At 55.5% G+C, this 13861-nt stretch overlaps 4 protein-coding genes across 4 annotated transcripts; 2 read left to right on the plus strand and 2 right to left on the minus strand.

The window, feature by feature from the left end:
- Positions 1–709: 709 nt before the first annotated feature.
- On the minus strand, positions 710–1873 carry BKCO1_200055 (uncharacterized protein; the record flags this gene model as incomplete). The annotated part of the gene is made up of 3 exons (XM_020272558.1): positions 710–1169; positions 1305–1497; positions 1684–1873. 3 exons carry the CDS (start codon positions 1871–1873, stop codon positions 710–712), a joined length of 843 nt encoding a protein of 280 aa, XP_020134978.1.
- Positions 1874–2392: 519 nt separating this feature from the next.
- Positions 2393–6444, plus strand: BKCO1_200056 (autophagy-related protein 11; the record flags this gene model as incomplete). Its single annotated transcript, XM_020272559.1, has 2 exons — positions 2393–2572; positions 2626–6444. The coding sequence occupies 2 exons, from the start codon at positions 2393–2395 to the stop codon at positions 6442–6444; spliced, it is 3999 nt and encodes a 1332-aa protein (XP_020134977.1).
- Positions 6445–10295: 3851 nt separating this feature from the next.
- BKCO1_200057 (uncharacterized protein) lies at positions 10296–11320 on the plus strand (the record flags this gene model as incomplete). The annotated part of the gene is made up of 2 exons (XM_020272560.1): positions 10296–10716; positions 10770–11320. 2 exons carry the CDS (start codon positions 10296–10298, stop codon positions 11318–11320), a joined length of 972 nt encoding a protein of 323 aa, XP_020134976.1.
- A 448-nt stretch (positions 11321–11768) lies between these two features.
- On the minus strand, positions 11769–12657 carry BKCO1_200058 (uncharacterized protein; the record flags this gene model as incomplete). The annotated part of the gene is made up of 3 exons (XM_020272561.1): positions 11769–11899; positions 11951–12401; positions 12454–12657. The coding sequence occupies 3 exons, from the start codon at positions 12655–12657 to the stop codon at positions 11769–11771; spliced, it is 786 nt and encodes a 261-aa protein (XP_020134971.1).
- Between the last annotated feature and the right edge of the window lie 1204 nt (positions 12658–13861).

Here is a 13861-nt window from a genome sequence, read left to right on the forward strand (position 1 = left end):
GTCTTCTTCTCTTGTCCCTTTTTCTGATTCAAACGGTTGCTTGCGTGCATTTGTGTTTCCAATTTCTCAGTGCTGGCTGGCATCACGTAGAGGGCGGCGTCGGAAAACATCCCTCTCACGGCCTAAACCTCCAATTCTTATATTGTGGATTGCGAATACCTTTTTTTTCTTCTTTCTTTCTTCCGTGCGTTTAACGGTAGCCTGGGTAATGATGGGTTTTTGCCTGGTTTTCTGATTTCCCATTGGAGGGTGCAAGCATGGGATCCTGGCTGGCATGATATGGGCGTTCTTTTCAGTCTTCATTTTTTTTCTACTATGGACAGAAAGGTTCTCTTCTTGCTCACCTTCACCTTCTTGACTGTATGAATTATCAAGATCGGTACCTCCGGATAGCAAGGGGGACATGAATTCGTGCTTGAAGAGATGAGGGATCCATGAATCATCCTAACTCTCACACTTTTGACAGTGAACATCGCGATGGCTTACCATCCTTACTTCTCTGATGCTCCTCCTCACCCTTGCTCTGTGAGTCTGGCATATACTTCCAAGAAACTAGCCTCTCGTCATCACCCTCTTCCCTCCGTATGTGCTTACTTTTCGCAGTGCATCCGCTCACTTGACTTTGACCGTCGCTAAACTCCCTCCCCCCCTCCCCTCCCCTCCCCCTCCTCCCCCATGGAAAAAAAATATCAAGAGCAGAAAAAAATCATCACTCCGCCATCGCCTCCCCCTCATCAAACACCAACTCGTCCTCGTCCTCGTCCTCGTCCTCCTCGAGCACCAGCCCCCGCAACCCCTCGTCGGCCGCCCAGTCCACCCCGCTGCCCGCGACCACGCCGGCCACGACCCCCTTGACGCCGCGCCACCGGCGGCGCGCGCGCGCGGCGTCGCGCTCCGCTTCGAGCAGCTGGTCGCGGAGCTTGGGGTCGAGGTCGGGGTCGAGGCCGAGGCCGTCAGCACCGACGGCGGATGAAGAAGAAGAAGGATGGTGGTGGTGATCGGCGGTCAGGGAGAGGAGGGTGGCGGCCAGGGCGGCGTTTTTGGCGTTGGCGGCGGAGAGGGCTTTGGCGGCGGTGGCGAGGGCGGTGGCGGTGGTGGTGAGGGCGTGGGTTTGGTGCGAGAGGTGCATGGAGAGGGCGTCGCGGGGGGTGAGGAGGGGGGCGAGGCGTCTGGTTTTTTGTTGGTGTTGTTAGTGGTGGCTGTTTTTGGTCTTGGTGGTTGTGTTGCGTTTATTTTCTTTTCTTTTCTTTTCTTGTCTTGTTTTTTTTTAGGTTAGGGATGGAATGGAGGGGGTCTTCTGCTACCTTTCTTCGAAGGAGGTAGTCGAGCCGCCGTGCACGGCCTTGATTACGGGATCCATGGTGAGGACTTGGTCGGTGATTTTGTTGCGGATCATGTACGATGCGCGTGCCTCCATGGCTGCACGCTCGGCGGCGATCAGCTGCTGGGCGACTTCGTCATCTGAAAGGTGCTCGTCCGACGGGGCCGACGTGGTGTCTGTCTTGGGGTTAGTGTGACGTAGCAGTAAGATTTAGTGCAGCAGGTATTGTTTGGGATTCTTTGACGTTGGGTTTGAGGGAGTGACAGCTGTCCGTGTTTGCCAGCAAAGACAGAAGAAGTTCCCGGTTTGGAAGCGGCTTACACGGACAGCTGGCGGAAGACGTGGAACAGGGCTAATGGTACCATTCTGCTGGGCCTGAAGCAGGCTGGACTCCAGCTCGAGTTCGCGCACTTGATGGTAGAGCTGCAGCACGAGCTTCTCTCTGTCGCTGAGAACCACGGCAGCGGCGTCGGCAGCTAATGCATCCAAGGTCTCGTCATCGGGCTCTTGTGAGGCTGGCGCTAGTGGCGCGTGATTCCCGCCGTCATCCATGATCATCGATAGCCACGCGTGACATGGGCGTCGAGGAACCGAGGGCGCGTGTTGGTGTTGTCTCGGAAGACGCGCCGCGAATCAAGGCACCCAGGCTCCCAGGCACCCAGGCACCCAGGCTCTCAGGCTCTCAGGCTCCCGCGCCGCACGGCCACACTGGCTCCCGCCGCCCGTGGGATTTCGTTGCCGCTAGTCCACCGCCCTTGACACACACAACCCTGCCCAACGCCAAAATCGCTGGTTTGCGGTGAGCCAGCTGGAGGACGCCCACTGCAGGCTCCAGCCGTAGCCTGCCGTAGCGCGTTGAGCTGTACTTTTCCGGTCGGGCAGGGTTGGCATCTTCCGGCGCTGCCTTACAAGTGTGTGTGTGGCTGGAGCTAGGGCTCCACTGGTCATTTGAGCTGCGCACGACCGGACCATCATCATCATCACCGCCTACCGCCGTGCTCGCCCGAGAGCATGTCGCGACAACCTCACCTCTCCCCTCCACCACCCGCATAGACCGCCGGCGACAGGCGCATGTCGCTGTCAGTCTTTGTCGCCCATTCGGGCAAGCGGCTCGACGCCGATCCCGTCGTCTTCAGCTCCTTGGACGCCCTCAAGGCCTGGCTTAACAATGCGACCAAGGTTCCGCCCCAGGACCAGATCCTGCTCACCCCGCGCGGCAAGCACGTCAAGTTGCAGACTCTCCTGACCGAGGTAAGCTGCACCCCACTCCCCTCTGGCAAGCGCCGAAAGGTAACCTGAAGCAGAAGGAGATTTTCCTGTACGACCGCGACCTCTTCGCTCTCCCGGCCCCCGAGAATCTCGACCACCTCGTTCCACCTGAAGCGCTTCCTCAGGACTTCCAGCCGGCGAAGCCGCCCGACACCCTCTCCAACCAGAACGACATCGCATCATGGCAGAACCTGTTCAAGGCGCGTCGCGACTGGGCGGTGGACCTGCGCGAGCAATGCCGCTCCATGGCTCAGGCCGCCGCCGAGTGCGTTGGCGAACAGGCCGTCGTCGAGCGCGGCGTGCGCGTCGCAACCAGTAACCACGAGACGCATATCCGGAGCCTGGAGCAGAAGCAGCTGGAGGCGCGCGCCTGGTTCGACGCCGTCGCCAAGGAGCAGGACGAGTGCGTGCAGTCGTGGGAGGCCGATCTCGCCCGCCTCAGCTCCATTCCCGCCATCCAGCAGTTCCGCCGCTTCATCTCCTCCCTCGGCGACGACACCCCGCGCAAGCCATCCAGGAAGAACAGTGACGCCCGGACCACATTGGATACTTTTGTGAACGCGGACAAGGCCCGGAAGGCAGCGTCGGTCAGCAACACGGTTCTGGATGAGCTGGAGGGTCGCATCGTGGACATGGATGGCCAGCTCGACAAGATTAGGGCCGAGTACAACGAGCTGCAGAACGCTGTGGACCAGAGCCAGATGCATTCCTCGTACAACTACCATGACGAGCCGATGCGCTTGTTTGATGAGATCGACGTTCTGGTCAAGAAGGTTGATTCGGACTACGGCCATGTTCTCAGCCTCCCACCCAAGGCGATTGCACAGGCCTCAAAAATGGCGTTACTTCACACCCGCAATTACCTTCCATCTCTCAGAGACTACAGCGCCGAGATGAGTGATTTGCTCAAGCACTCTGTGGAGCGGAAGAATTCGGCGGTTCGGCTCGCTGTTGAACATCTACAGACGATCGCTGGGATAGAATCAACTCTCGCCGGTGCTAATGCTTCAATCGCCTCGATCGAGATCGCTCCCGAGAGCCAAGATGCGCTTGAGGCCTTATCGGTCATTTCCAAGATGCCGTATATCTACGGCGTTCTCCTGATCGAAGCTGTGCGAAGGCAAGAATGGGCGGAGAAGCTGAAAAGAGACTCGTCCTCCTTGGCAGAGGAGATAGCTGGCTATCGGGAAGAAGAAGAGAAAAGAAGGAAGAGGTGGCTGAAAAGCAACGGCGACGTCATTAATCTAGAAGCCGCTCACGACAACGCTGTAGGAATTGACATCAACGTCACGGGCCAGGATGTCGGTTGGCCTCCAGTGACGCGCCAGGACTTCCAAGATTATCTGAATCTTCTGAACAGCATCGGCGGACTCGAGGACAGCATGGACCTACTCGCTCAGGCATTCAAGGATATCGATCGCCCGACTCGACAACAGATCAAGCATGCGAAGGGCTTCAAGACAGGAAGCGTGCATGATGGGCTTGGCAAGGGTTCACTTCTCCTGCGTGGAGAAGACGAGACACGCGTCCTTAAAGAGTCAATGTCCAAGCTGGACGAAGAGCTGAAGAGTTCCAAGAGCAGGGTTCGCAAACTTGAGGATCTGCTTCACCGTCAAAGCCACATCAGCCGTCTGTCCATCGGAAGTGGAGTTGCCCCGCCGACCTCCCAGCTGCCTGATACCCCTACGGAGCAATATCCGCCCGTTGCTTCCCCACGGCTGCAGGACAACTCGTCCGTCACATCCCGGAGGTATTCTTCCAACAAAAGTGCCGAGGAAAAGGCCCTGGCCCAGCGTATCGTACAGCTTGAGAACGACCTCAGGGCGGAGAAGGAGGCTAGGACCAACCTTGAGAAAGAACACTCGGCACGCGCTAATGCTGTCGACGACCTTCAGAAACACGTCGAGGAACGTAGGTCTACGAACAAGGACCTCATGGAGAATATGGAATCGATGCAGAAGGACTGGTCCGACGAACGCCGATCCCTTGAAGACGAAATCAAGAAGCTCCGTTACAGAAACGAAGAACTCGAAGAAGAGCTCGATAGGAACCTGGGCAGCCGTGACAACGAGAGGGCGGGCTATGACGAGAGAAGACAGGCGCTGGAGGCCGAACTCGACCAAGTACGCAGGGATGCGGATGAGGAAGTGCAACGAGAAAAGGAACGAGCTGATGCTGCTGAACACGCCATCCAAGAGGCTGAGGCTACTCAGTCTGAGCGAAGGATTACCTTACAGACCGCGTTCTCCTCACTAGCCAAGGACGAGTCCCTCCCGGAAAACAGCACCCTGTTGGCTTCGGAGCTCGAGAGGCTTGCACAGAGATCTAAGGACTACGCTCGCGAGCTTGCTGAAGCTGTGGATAAGGCCAAGTCGGAGAACGAGGCTCTCACCACTGCTGCTGCGAAGCAGCGGAACGAGTTTGAAGCTCAGATCAGAACACATGAAGCGGAGATTGCGGAGAAGAGCGAAGAGCTTGCGGCCGAGAGCGCCAAGGTCAAGGCTTTGTCTGAAGAGCTAAAGGATGGACATGGGCATCTAGAAGACCTGCGACTGAAGTTCGCCGAGGGCGAGACAGGAGCTGACGCCTTGCGTCAACGCGTCACGGAAGAGGAAGCCAAAGTTGAGCGCCTTTCTACGGAACTTGCAGGAGCAAAGGCCCATGTCACAACCCTCGAAAAGTCTCTGGCCGAATTACACGAGAAGTACAACGCGCTCCAAGCCAACTCGACCAACGGCGAATCCAGATCTGAACAGCAGGCGAAGCGCGCCAGGGATATTTCCGAGAGGCTGCTTGCAAACAATGATCGGTTGCACAGGCTCTTGGAAACGCTTGGATTTGCCGTCACGCACCAAGACAATCAGATGGTGATCCAGCGTGCTTCAAAGGTCGCGGGACAGAGTTCCGTTCTCCCTGGAGACGCCTCTGTGGCAATGAACCGCAGCGTGTCGTCTCCGCCGTCATCACGGAAACCGCTTGAGAGCTCTCAAATCCTGGAAGCCCTCAAATGGACGGAGCAGGAAAACCCTGGTGCCGAAGAATTCAGGTTCATAGAGTTCATGGCTGCCGTCAAGCGCTTCGACATCGACACTTTCAGCGAAGCCATCACGAAGCGGATGAGGGACATGGAGCATACCGCACGCAAGTGGCAGCGTGAAGCTCGCACTTACCGCGACAAATCTCACAGGTATCAGAGTGAAGCGCACGAGAAGATTGCCATCCGCGGTTTCAAAGAGGGAGACCTCGCTCTCTTCCTTCCCACTCGCAACCAAGCCACTCGTCCGTGGGCAGCATTCAATGTCGGTGCGCCGCACTACTTCCTTCGCGAACAAGAGTCGCACCGCCTGCACAGCAAAGAGTGGCTTGTAGCGCGCATCACGAAGGTCGAGGAGCGTGTCGTCGATCTCTCGAAGTCGATGGATGGCACCCGCGGTAGCGATGGCCGCTCCATCACCAGCGAACGCAGCGGTATCTCATACGAAGACGACAATCCGTTCGAGCTGTCTGATGGTCTGCGTTGGCACCTGGTCGAGGCCGCGGAGGAGAAGGTCGGCGCACCACTTACACCAGGCCTCGGCAAGAGCACAGTCGACAGTACCAAGGTGGACGCGAGGGGCAGCATCCGCATGAAGAAGAGCCTGATTGGAAACGACGCGAGCAAGACGCTGAACAAGAGCCTGGATAGCCGTCGCAGCAGCGCGGGGAGTAAGCGCAGCGTGACGGTCGGCAACAACAACAACAGTGGCAACAGTGGCAGGCCTACGGCGGGCCTCTCCGGACTAGACCAGCAGAACAGTGGCGAGGCTGTCGGAGGATCAACGGGCGAAGAGGTCAGAGCACCCGTCCAGTCATAGAGATTGGGGGAATAGAGGAAAGAAAAAAGCAGAAATGGTATATCAGCACCCGCCATCTTCTGTTTTTCCTCGCCCCTTCGTGCTATTGTTTTTTTGCTTATCCATCCTTCTTCGTCTGCTGACATTTGCAATTCTTCGATCGCCGACTATACAGGCTTTCCCGAACAATAATCATCATCATCATCATCATCATCACGTCGCAAGGGCGTCGCTCTCTTCCCCTGTCGCATTCAGCCCGCCCGAAGGCCAGAGCAGCGAAAGCGTCGTTGCATACAGGCCGGCGTCATCGGCCAGCAAGGCTGCCTCGGCTCTCGCGGCGGCCGCCGCTGCGAGGGGCGGTGGTGATGCTGCGGCCACTGCCGGCTCTTCTTCATCCGCAGCTGCTCCAGGGGCGAGGGACGGCGGGGCGACGACAACTGCTGGGCCGTCGAAGCCGCAGCATTCGAGGAAGCTAGGGTTTTTTGATTCCTTGTGGCAATTGGATATCAGTTATGAAAGGGGAAAGGCCAAGGAGTGATGGTGGTGAGGAACGGAGTGCCGAGAGTCCACTTCTTTTTTTTTTCTCCTTCTTTGCTTTGGATACAGTCTTCCATTGCTTTTTGCTTCACGATACCATTTCGCTGTTAGGGTGTGAGATCTTGTCTCAGTGAAGGTGCTGCTTTGGAGAGATGAGGCGGTCAGAGTACACGGGAAGAACGGGAGTATCACTTATTCGAACATGAAAATATGCAGAAATGAACAAGGGAGGGGATTTTTCCAAAGCTTTTCCGAAGGCTTTCGCGCATACACAGCCTCATTTGTCTACGAGAAGATGGAGAAACAACAACAATAATATGTCCAGACCGGTGCTTCGATGCCGGTATCCATTCAACATGCCCCTTCGCGAGCACGTCCTGCAGCGTGACAGAAACGTCCGGACAATGAGTTGACATCAGATCTGTGCCACCGGTGGACCTCTCCAATTGGCTGCTCCACCAGCCGTCGGGCGGCAAGGAAGTATGGCGAAGGACAGTTCGCCATGCATCTCACCGGCCATGCGTCACTCCGGGCGGGATAGAGTCCGGAAAGGCTGCTGACCGGAGTGCCATTGTGGACGTGGCTGGCTGCTGTTCATGTGATGTGTCGTTCCGCTGTTTTCTCTGCCACGCTGCCTTTCCTATAAGGTGTCTGCACATGCAGTGGGCAGGCTCATTGGTCCTTGGCTTTGCGCCATTCCAACGTGGTAGCTGCTCATTCGTAGGTCGATCTACCAATAGAGCGCAAACTTTGGATAAACGAACAGGAACCCATCGGTACCTACTGAGGGAAAAACGGAAGCCATGCGGGAAAAGTGGAAGCCATGTGGGAAGAATGAAAGCCATGCGGGAATAAGAGATGGGGGTGTTGGAAGGTGGAAGCCTTGTAAGATTGCGCCTTGTTTTCGCCAAAAAAACAAAACAAAGAAACACCTTTTAAATTTATCCTTAGACACGCCGTCTGAATTAATGTGTGAGTTTAAGGCTTCGTCCTAATTTGTACCTCTTTATGTAGTCTTAAATGTGATGGGCAACATGTTCACGGAATAGTGCACACTGACTACCGGAAGTTTGAGTATACCTGAAGAGCATGTATAGAGACCAACACGTTCTTTTGTACAAAACGACTATGCTGATGATGATATTGTTGAGTTACTCCTACACGGAGCCTCTTTGTATGCGACCGCTTCCGGTCCAATATCTTGTTCCCTCCTTCACTCTTCTCTCAACAGACTAGGTTTGCAGGCACACCACCCTTCATTCGAGAGTCGTTCTTCTAATGAAGAGTCAATGTCAAATTCAGAATAAGGCTCTTTTGGCGAAGAGTGATTTACCTCTCTGCACGTTTGTAATGAACCGGCGAGGCCGCAGGCACTGACGGTTCTTTCACCGATGGTGGCATCGTAGGGGAAGTTCGCTCCCTCGACAACCTCGAACCTTGTGAAATACGTTCGTGTGGCGCTCTCAGGCGCCCACTCGAAGACAATGAACCCTCTGGTGTAGATCTTCCATCCCTGAAAATACACTTCCTCCGGGCCGTGTTCCTCGCCATACACCTCAAGCCCAAGTCTTGCAAGCAAAGCCTGCGAAGCGAGGTTGATGCCATCTTCGACCTCCACTATCGACAGATGTGCGAATCGTATGTTCTTTGTTGTCGAGTGGGTTTGGGCGTTTGGGACGAAAACGGTTACCGGGACGGGTTTGGGTGATGATCGAGATTTTATTGGCCACGACGCGCTCTGTATTGCGTGAGATACTTGAAGCTCGGTAGCTCATATGGCCGGAAGGCGCAACATGTCTTTTGGAGGTTGGCCAAATGTTGAACAAAATGCGCAGGCTGGCCTGAGTGTGGGAAAGACATACCTTCTTCGAGAGCCTTCTTCTGTGTAAAACCCCCCAGCACTTGTGCATCTTTTGTAGACTAAAATCGGGATTGTCAAATAGCACTAGGTGAGGTATAGGCCGGGGGGGGCGAGGGAGGTACTATAAAATTTAGAATACTAAGTGTGTAATTCCGCCTTAAAGATGTGAGAAAAGGCCGAGGGGGCAAGGAAGGCGCTGTAGAATCCGAAATGCCAAGTGTATAATTCCGCCTTAGGGATGCGGGAAAAGGCTGGTGGGGCGAGGGAGGTGCTATGGGATTCGGAATGCCAAGTGTGTGACTCCGCCTCAAGGCTTCGCATATGGGAAATAAAAGTTTCGCACCTGTGGGAAAAGGCCGCACCTGTGGGAAAAAGCGGCTGTTGTGGGGAAAGTGGCTGTTGGGAAAAGAAGGCTTTGTGGGAAAAAGTGGCTGTTGCGGGAAAAATTGGAAACGGCCACTCTCTTAAGCCTGTGCAGGTTCCAACAGTTGGCACGAAAACCAAGCACAGCTGAATCCCAACCGTCCAATCAAAGCTCTCTTTGAACTGCAGTCATCATATCTACCGTCCAATCAAAGCTCCCTCTGAACTGCAGTCTACCTCGGAACGTTGAAACAGGGATCGTAGCATGCATGATACAGAGTACTGTAAGCGTCTGAAAAAAAAAAAAAAACAGGGAACCAATCATGGTCGTGGACGTAGCAACTGCATAAGCCTATCAGCACCGTGTCGGACTAAAGGCCTTCATGACGTGTCAGACTTGATGCAGCCCGTCCGAAACCGCGCGGAAGGGCGAATTAGTGCACAGTATGGAGAAGCCAAAACATAGAAGCATGTGTGAGAAGAGCCGGTCGAGTAAGAAGACTACCAGACGAGGGAGAGCGCAGAAGGGTGATAGAAAGAGGGTGCAGAAGGGCGGCAGCCGACATGTCATATCATGTGGTGCTTACGGCTGCGCAATAAGTAAGGGCTTTGCGCCCGAGGCGAAGGCAAGGCATATTGGCCGGGCTCGCTGCAGAAGCGGGGGTGCCCCGCTTGCCACTTTCTCATAGAATACGTTTGGTTTGGACAAAGTCGGCCAAGGGTTGCAAACAATCTGCTACAAGCTAGTAGCGGCGACTTTCCTTCACACCTACTCTGCCACACTTGCCCACAAACGATCGAATGGTGGCCAAAGGCCTACCATCGATGCCGCAAAGCATACGTTTGAGCTCTCGACCAGTTGCGATCCGCTCTTTTCCGAAGAAATGCTACACAAAGGCGTGGTATCTCGACATCTGCGACTGGTCTCCGATGCAACCTGCAAGAAGTGCGCCTTGTCTGCCCTACATGCGGGTGAGCATAGCCTAGAGAAAGCGAGGCTGTGAGAAGCCGCATGGCTTAAATCGCCGACCTGGTCATGGTGGCAGCTACAATCCAAACCCCCTTCTTCAAGAGCTCATCTGAAAAAGTGGCCAGCGCCATTCATTCCATCATGCCCATTGACCAAACGAACACTGCATCCGTTGGCCAGGGAACTGCGGTCGGACAAGGCGGAGATGCCATGCCGGAGCTGCCGCCGGACACTCCTCCAGCGTCAACGCTCTCAAGAGCAGCCTTCTCTCAAAATGACCCCTTGCCCGAAGGATATCCGTCCATCTCGTTGGAGATGAGCGTCTATCCCGAACTCGGCGTATTCCGTCGATTTGGGAAACTCAATGCGCAAAGCCTCTTGTACATGCAAGCCGAGATCCAAAAGATGGAGAAAGAACTGAACGAGATCCAAGTCATGAACTGCTACGGAAGCCAGGAACAGAAATGGTCGCTCAGGAACTGGTCGTGGTTGGGCGCTGCCGATGATTCGAGCAGAGAAGTGCAGCTGATCAACGGCATTCGCGATAGGCTTAAGGAGTACAGTAAGCATTCATGTGCCTGCAGCATTGCCCTTGCTCTACTGATCCAATTCCAGACAATGCCCTGATCCGACAGCAAAAGATCCTTCGCATGCCGCCGCCCGGGAAAAGGGATCTCAGTTGGCTCCAGGACTTCCTCCTCCAGCAGCAGATGACCGGGGACGATTCCAGCATCTGGGGGGACTCTCAGCGACCCGACAAAGGCGCGAAAGACCTGGTGACGTTGCTGGCTCGCCCCGACGGGGATCCACTATCCACTTGGGTCTCGGAAAAAGCCGTCGACCACCTTGTCCGATTCAAGTGGCTTCGCTCTCGAGAGCTTCAGGAAGCTTGGGGCCGAGAGGGGTGCAAGGAGGAAACTCTCCGGAAGCTGACTGCGACAGTGACCAGCGTCGTTGCATCCACCCTACCCATCGTTTCCATCGTCGTTCTTTACTTTGTCCAACCTCTTGGGGCGCGCTTGGGTATAATTGGAGCGTTCAATGTCGTGCTGGCCGTTTCCCTGGCTGTGTTCACAAAGGCCAAGCGAGCCGAGGTCTTTGCTGTGACTGCAGCCTTCTCAGCCATTCAAGTCGTGTTCGTACAGGTTGGCAGCAAAGGACCATAAGGAAGGATACTGACCGCATTGTGGGTGAAGGGATTATAGTGGGCAGTGAAAAAATATGCTGTTCGGATCAGTGATGAGCTATATCTTCCGCTGGACAAGGGGTTCGATGATGCTCTCGAAGCCGCCTCCAAGGTAATGCTCCAAATTAAGATGCAATGGAATGCCCAGAACTCTGTGCAATGCAGCAATGCAGGGTGAGACAAAGGGACATGCCCAAATCAAAATGTTGCCGTGCAATAAAATGAAAATCGTGAAAACATCAATCCTCCCCATATGAGCCCATCACAGGAGAAGCCAAACGGAAACATAATACAGAAGACGCAGTCCATGCCTGGAAACATGCTCCTATCCGCATGCGGAAAGTGTACGTGGCAATGCTGGGAATCGAAAACAACCGAGACGGATGCCGATGGCCGGGACTGTTGACAGCTGACAACAATCAAGCTCGTCATGGCCTTCCTGGCCTTCCTGGCCTCGGGTGACTTGAGCGTGCAGCTTGGCTCTCTCTCTGACGTCTCGCTTCCTCCTGCATGGCCCTCTCCCTCTTGCGAGCCTCCTCTGCTGCCTGTCGTTCCTGCGCTGTGAACATGTCAGCAGATGGCAATGTATTGGTGTCAGGCAACGGCATACCGCTCAAAGAGATGCGACACGGTATATGACCGCCCTGGGTTGTCTGCGTGTAGCAGAACCATTCCTTCTGGAAGAGCCTTTCTGTTTGGATGGTCTCCTGGCCAATAATCATGTCGAATCCCTCCCCAGGCTCCACCACCCGGAACTCATTCCAGATGGTCCTCGGTTTCAAATGGACTTGTTGATTCTTGTAGGACCTGTCTTCGCCATACCAAGCCATGCTTACTCTGCCCACCAGGTCGTTGCTGCCCTCAAGCCGGCTGATCCGCTCGGGGCCATCGGGTATGCGGTCCAACCTCCTTGGCTCGATATTGTTTGCTCGCAGCCAGCGGGCAGAGACGAGGTTGGTGCTGCACTGCGTATCGAACCGGGCAATGGCGAACCGCCTGCGCTCGCTGCCATCGATCCGGCAATACACTTCGACACTCCTGTTGTAATGTTCGGGCGGTATCTATCCAGGTCAGCCAGGGCCCCCTTTCGACTCTGAATTTCTCGTGGCTTACCCTGCCGTGTTCATCATCCAGACGGGAACAAGGCCAGAGCAAGGAGAAGGCTTTGTTCCGTCTTCTTCCCCTGCAAGCGACAACTTCACCCCGCATCTGCGCCGACTCCGCCCTACCGCCTGCATCATGCTCTGCGACGCTCGAAATCTCTACAATGAGGTCAAGCTCGCTCACTCCAGGAGTCCCACTTGACGGCTGTACCATATCGTTGTGTAGCCACCTCCACAGCGGCGACGGTGACCCGCGTTGGCCTCGGTACTACCAGGCACTATTTTGATGGCCGGGCAATGTTGGCTTGTAGGGGTCCCCGACCAGCAGAGACCCAGACTTGTCTCGTCGCAAGTCTGATCTAAAAAGGCTTCTGACAGCTGAGCTGTTGACGGTGGTTGCGGGGGACGAGCTCAGGGGGGATGGTATGTTGAGAAGACGAACCTCTGGAGCACACGGTGGATGCGCCGTCGGGGATCTGTTGGGACGATGGCTGTTGCTGACTGCTACCCCCCTTCCCTGAGCCGTCGTCGATGCCGCGTTGCGACGAAGGGCGTCAACTGTAAAGGTTGCTGCAGTCGATGGGAGCCGGTTGGCAGCTGGGCGGCTTTCATGCACCACGCTCCCGCAGCAGCTATATGGCCTGGCATGTGAGAAGCTTGAAAATAGTGTAGGGATCTGGGGCTGATGTCACCACCCTGATCCCCCCAAGGGGAAAGGCGGCGCGCGCGCACGTTCGGAACGGCCTCTGGAGTCGGAACCCCAACTCCGCTCCGCCGCCTCATCGCCTTGTCTGACACACGGCGGATTCAAATGTCTGGGTTCTTCAGCGTTTTCAATCAACTTCCAACTGTTCAATTGAGTCTGCCCATGTGCAAAAAAAGGAGAAGAATGCGCTCACTGGATGATATCCAACTGGCAGCACATAGGATCCGTGGCTAACTTGGCCGACCAATTGATGAGTCACATGACTACCAGATGAAATGGGACTCTGTTGCTAGTGTCCTTCGATGTACGCGTAATGTTCAGGTGAAGCGCGAGGCGGATGCTACGGGGTTGCCGGCCGTAGGGTGGCGCTGCGCTGTTGTCTCATATCGAAGGCCTTCTTCACGCAAACAACGAACAGTGCGGCAGCCGTGGCGACTATGGCTTCGTAGACTGCGGCTTGCATCGCGCAGTTGCCACCGCACGCGCTGGCGAGAGACTGGAGAGCCACGTGGCGAGCACTCATACGCCAGCCTTGCTTGCCGCATCGTGCCGTACTTTCGCATACTCGGCCGAGGATCCGCGTAGCCGCTCGAAAGCTCTGTACTGCAAACGGCCGAAGCATTGATGGGTACCTACTTCGCGAGAAAGGCGGAAGTGTCGTGGTTCGGCGCATGCACAGGAGGAGGGACGTCGCGCCATCGAACTGCCAGGG

The sequence above is a fragment of the Diplodia corticola genome (genome assembly GCF_001883845.1).
Source record: "Diplodia corticola strain CBS 112549 chromosome Unknown scaffold2, whole genome shotgun sequence".
NCBI classification, from domain to species: Eukaryota; Fungi; Ascomycota; class Dothideomycetes; order Botryosphaeriales; family Botryosphaeriaceae; genus Diplodia; species Diplodia corticola.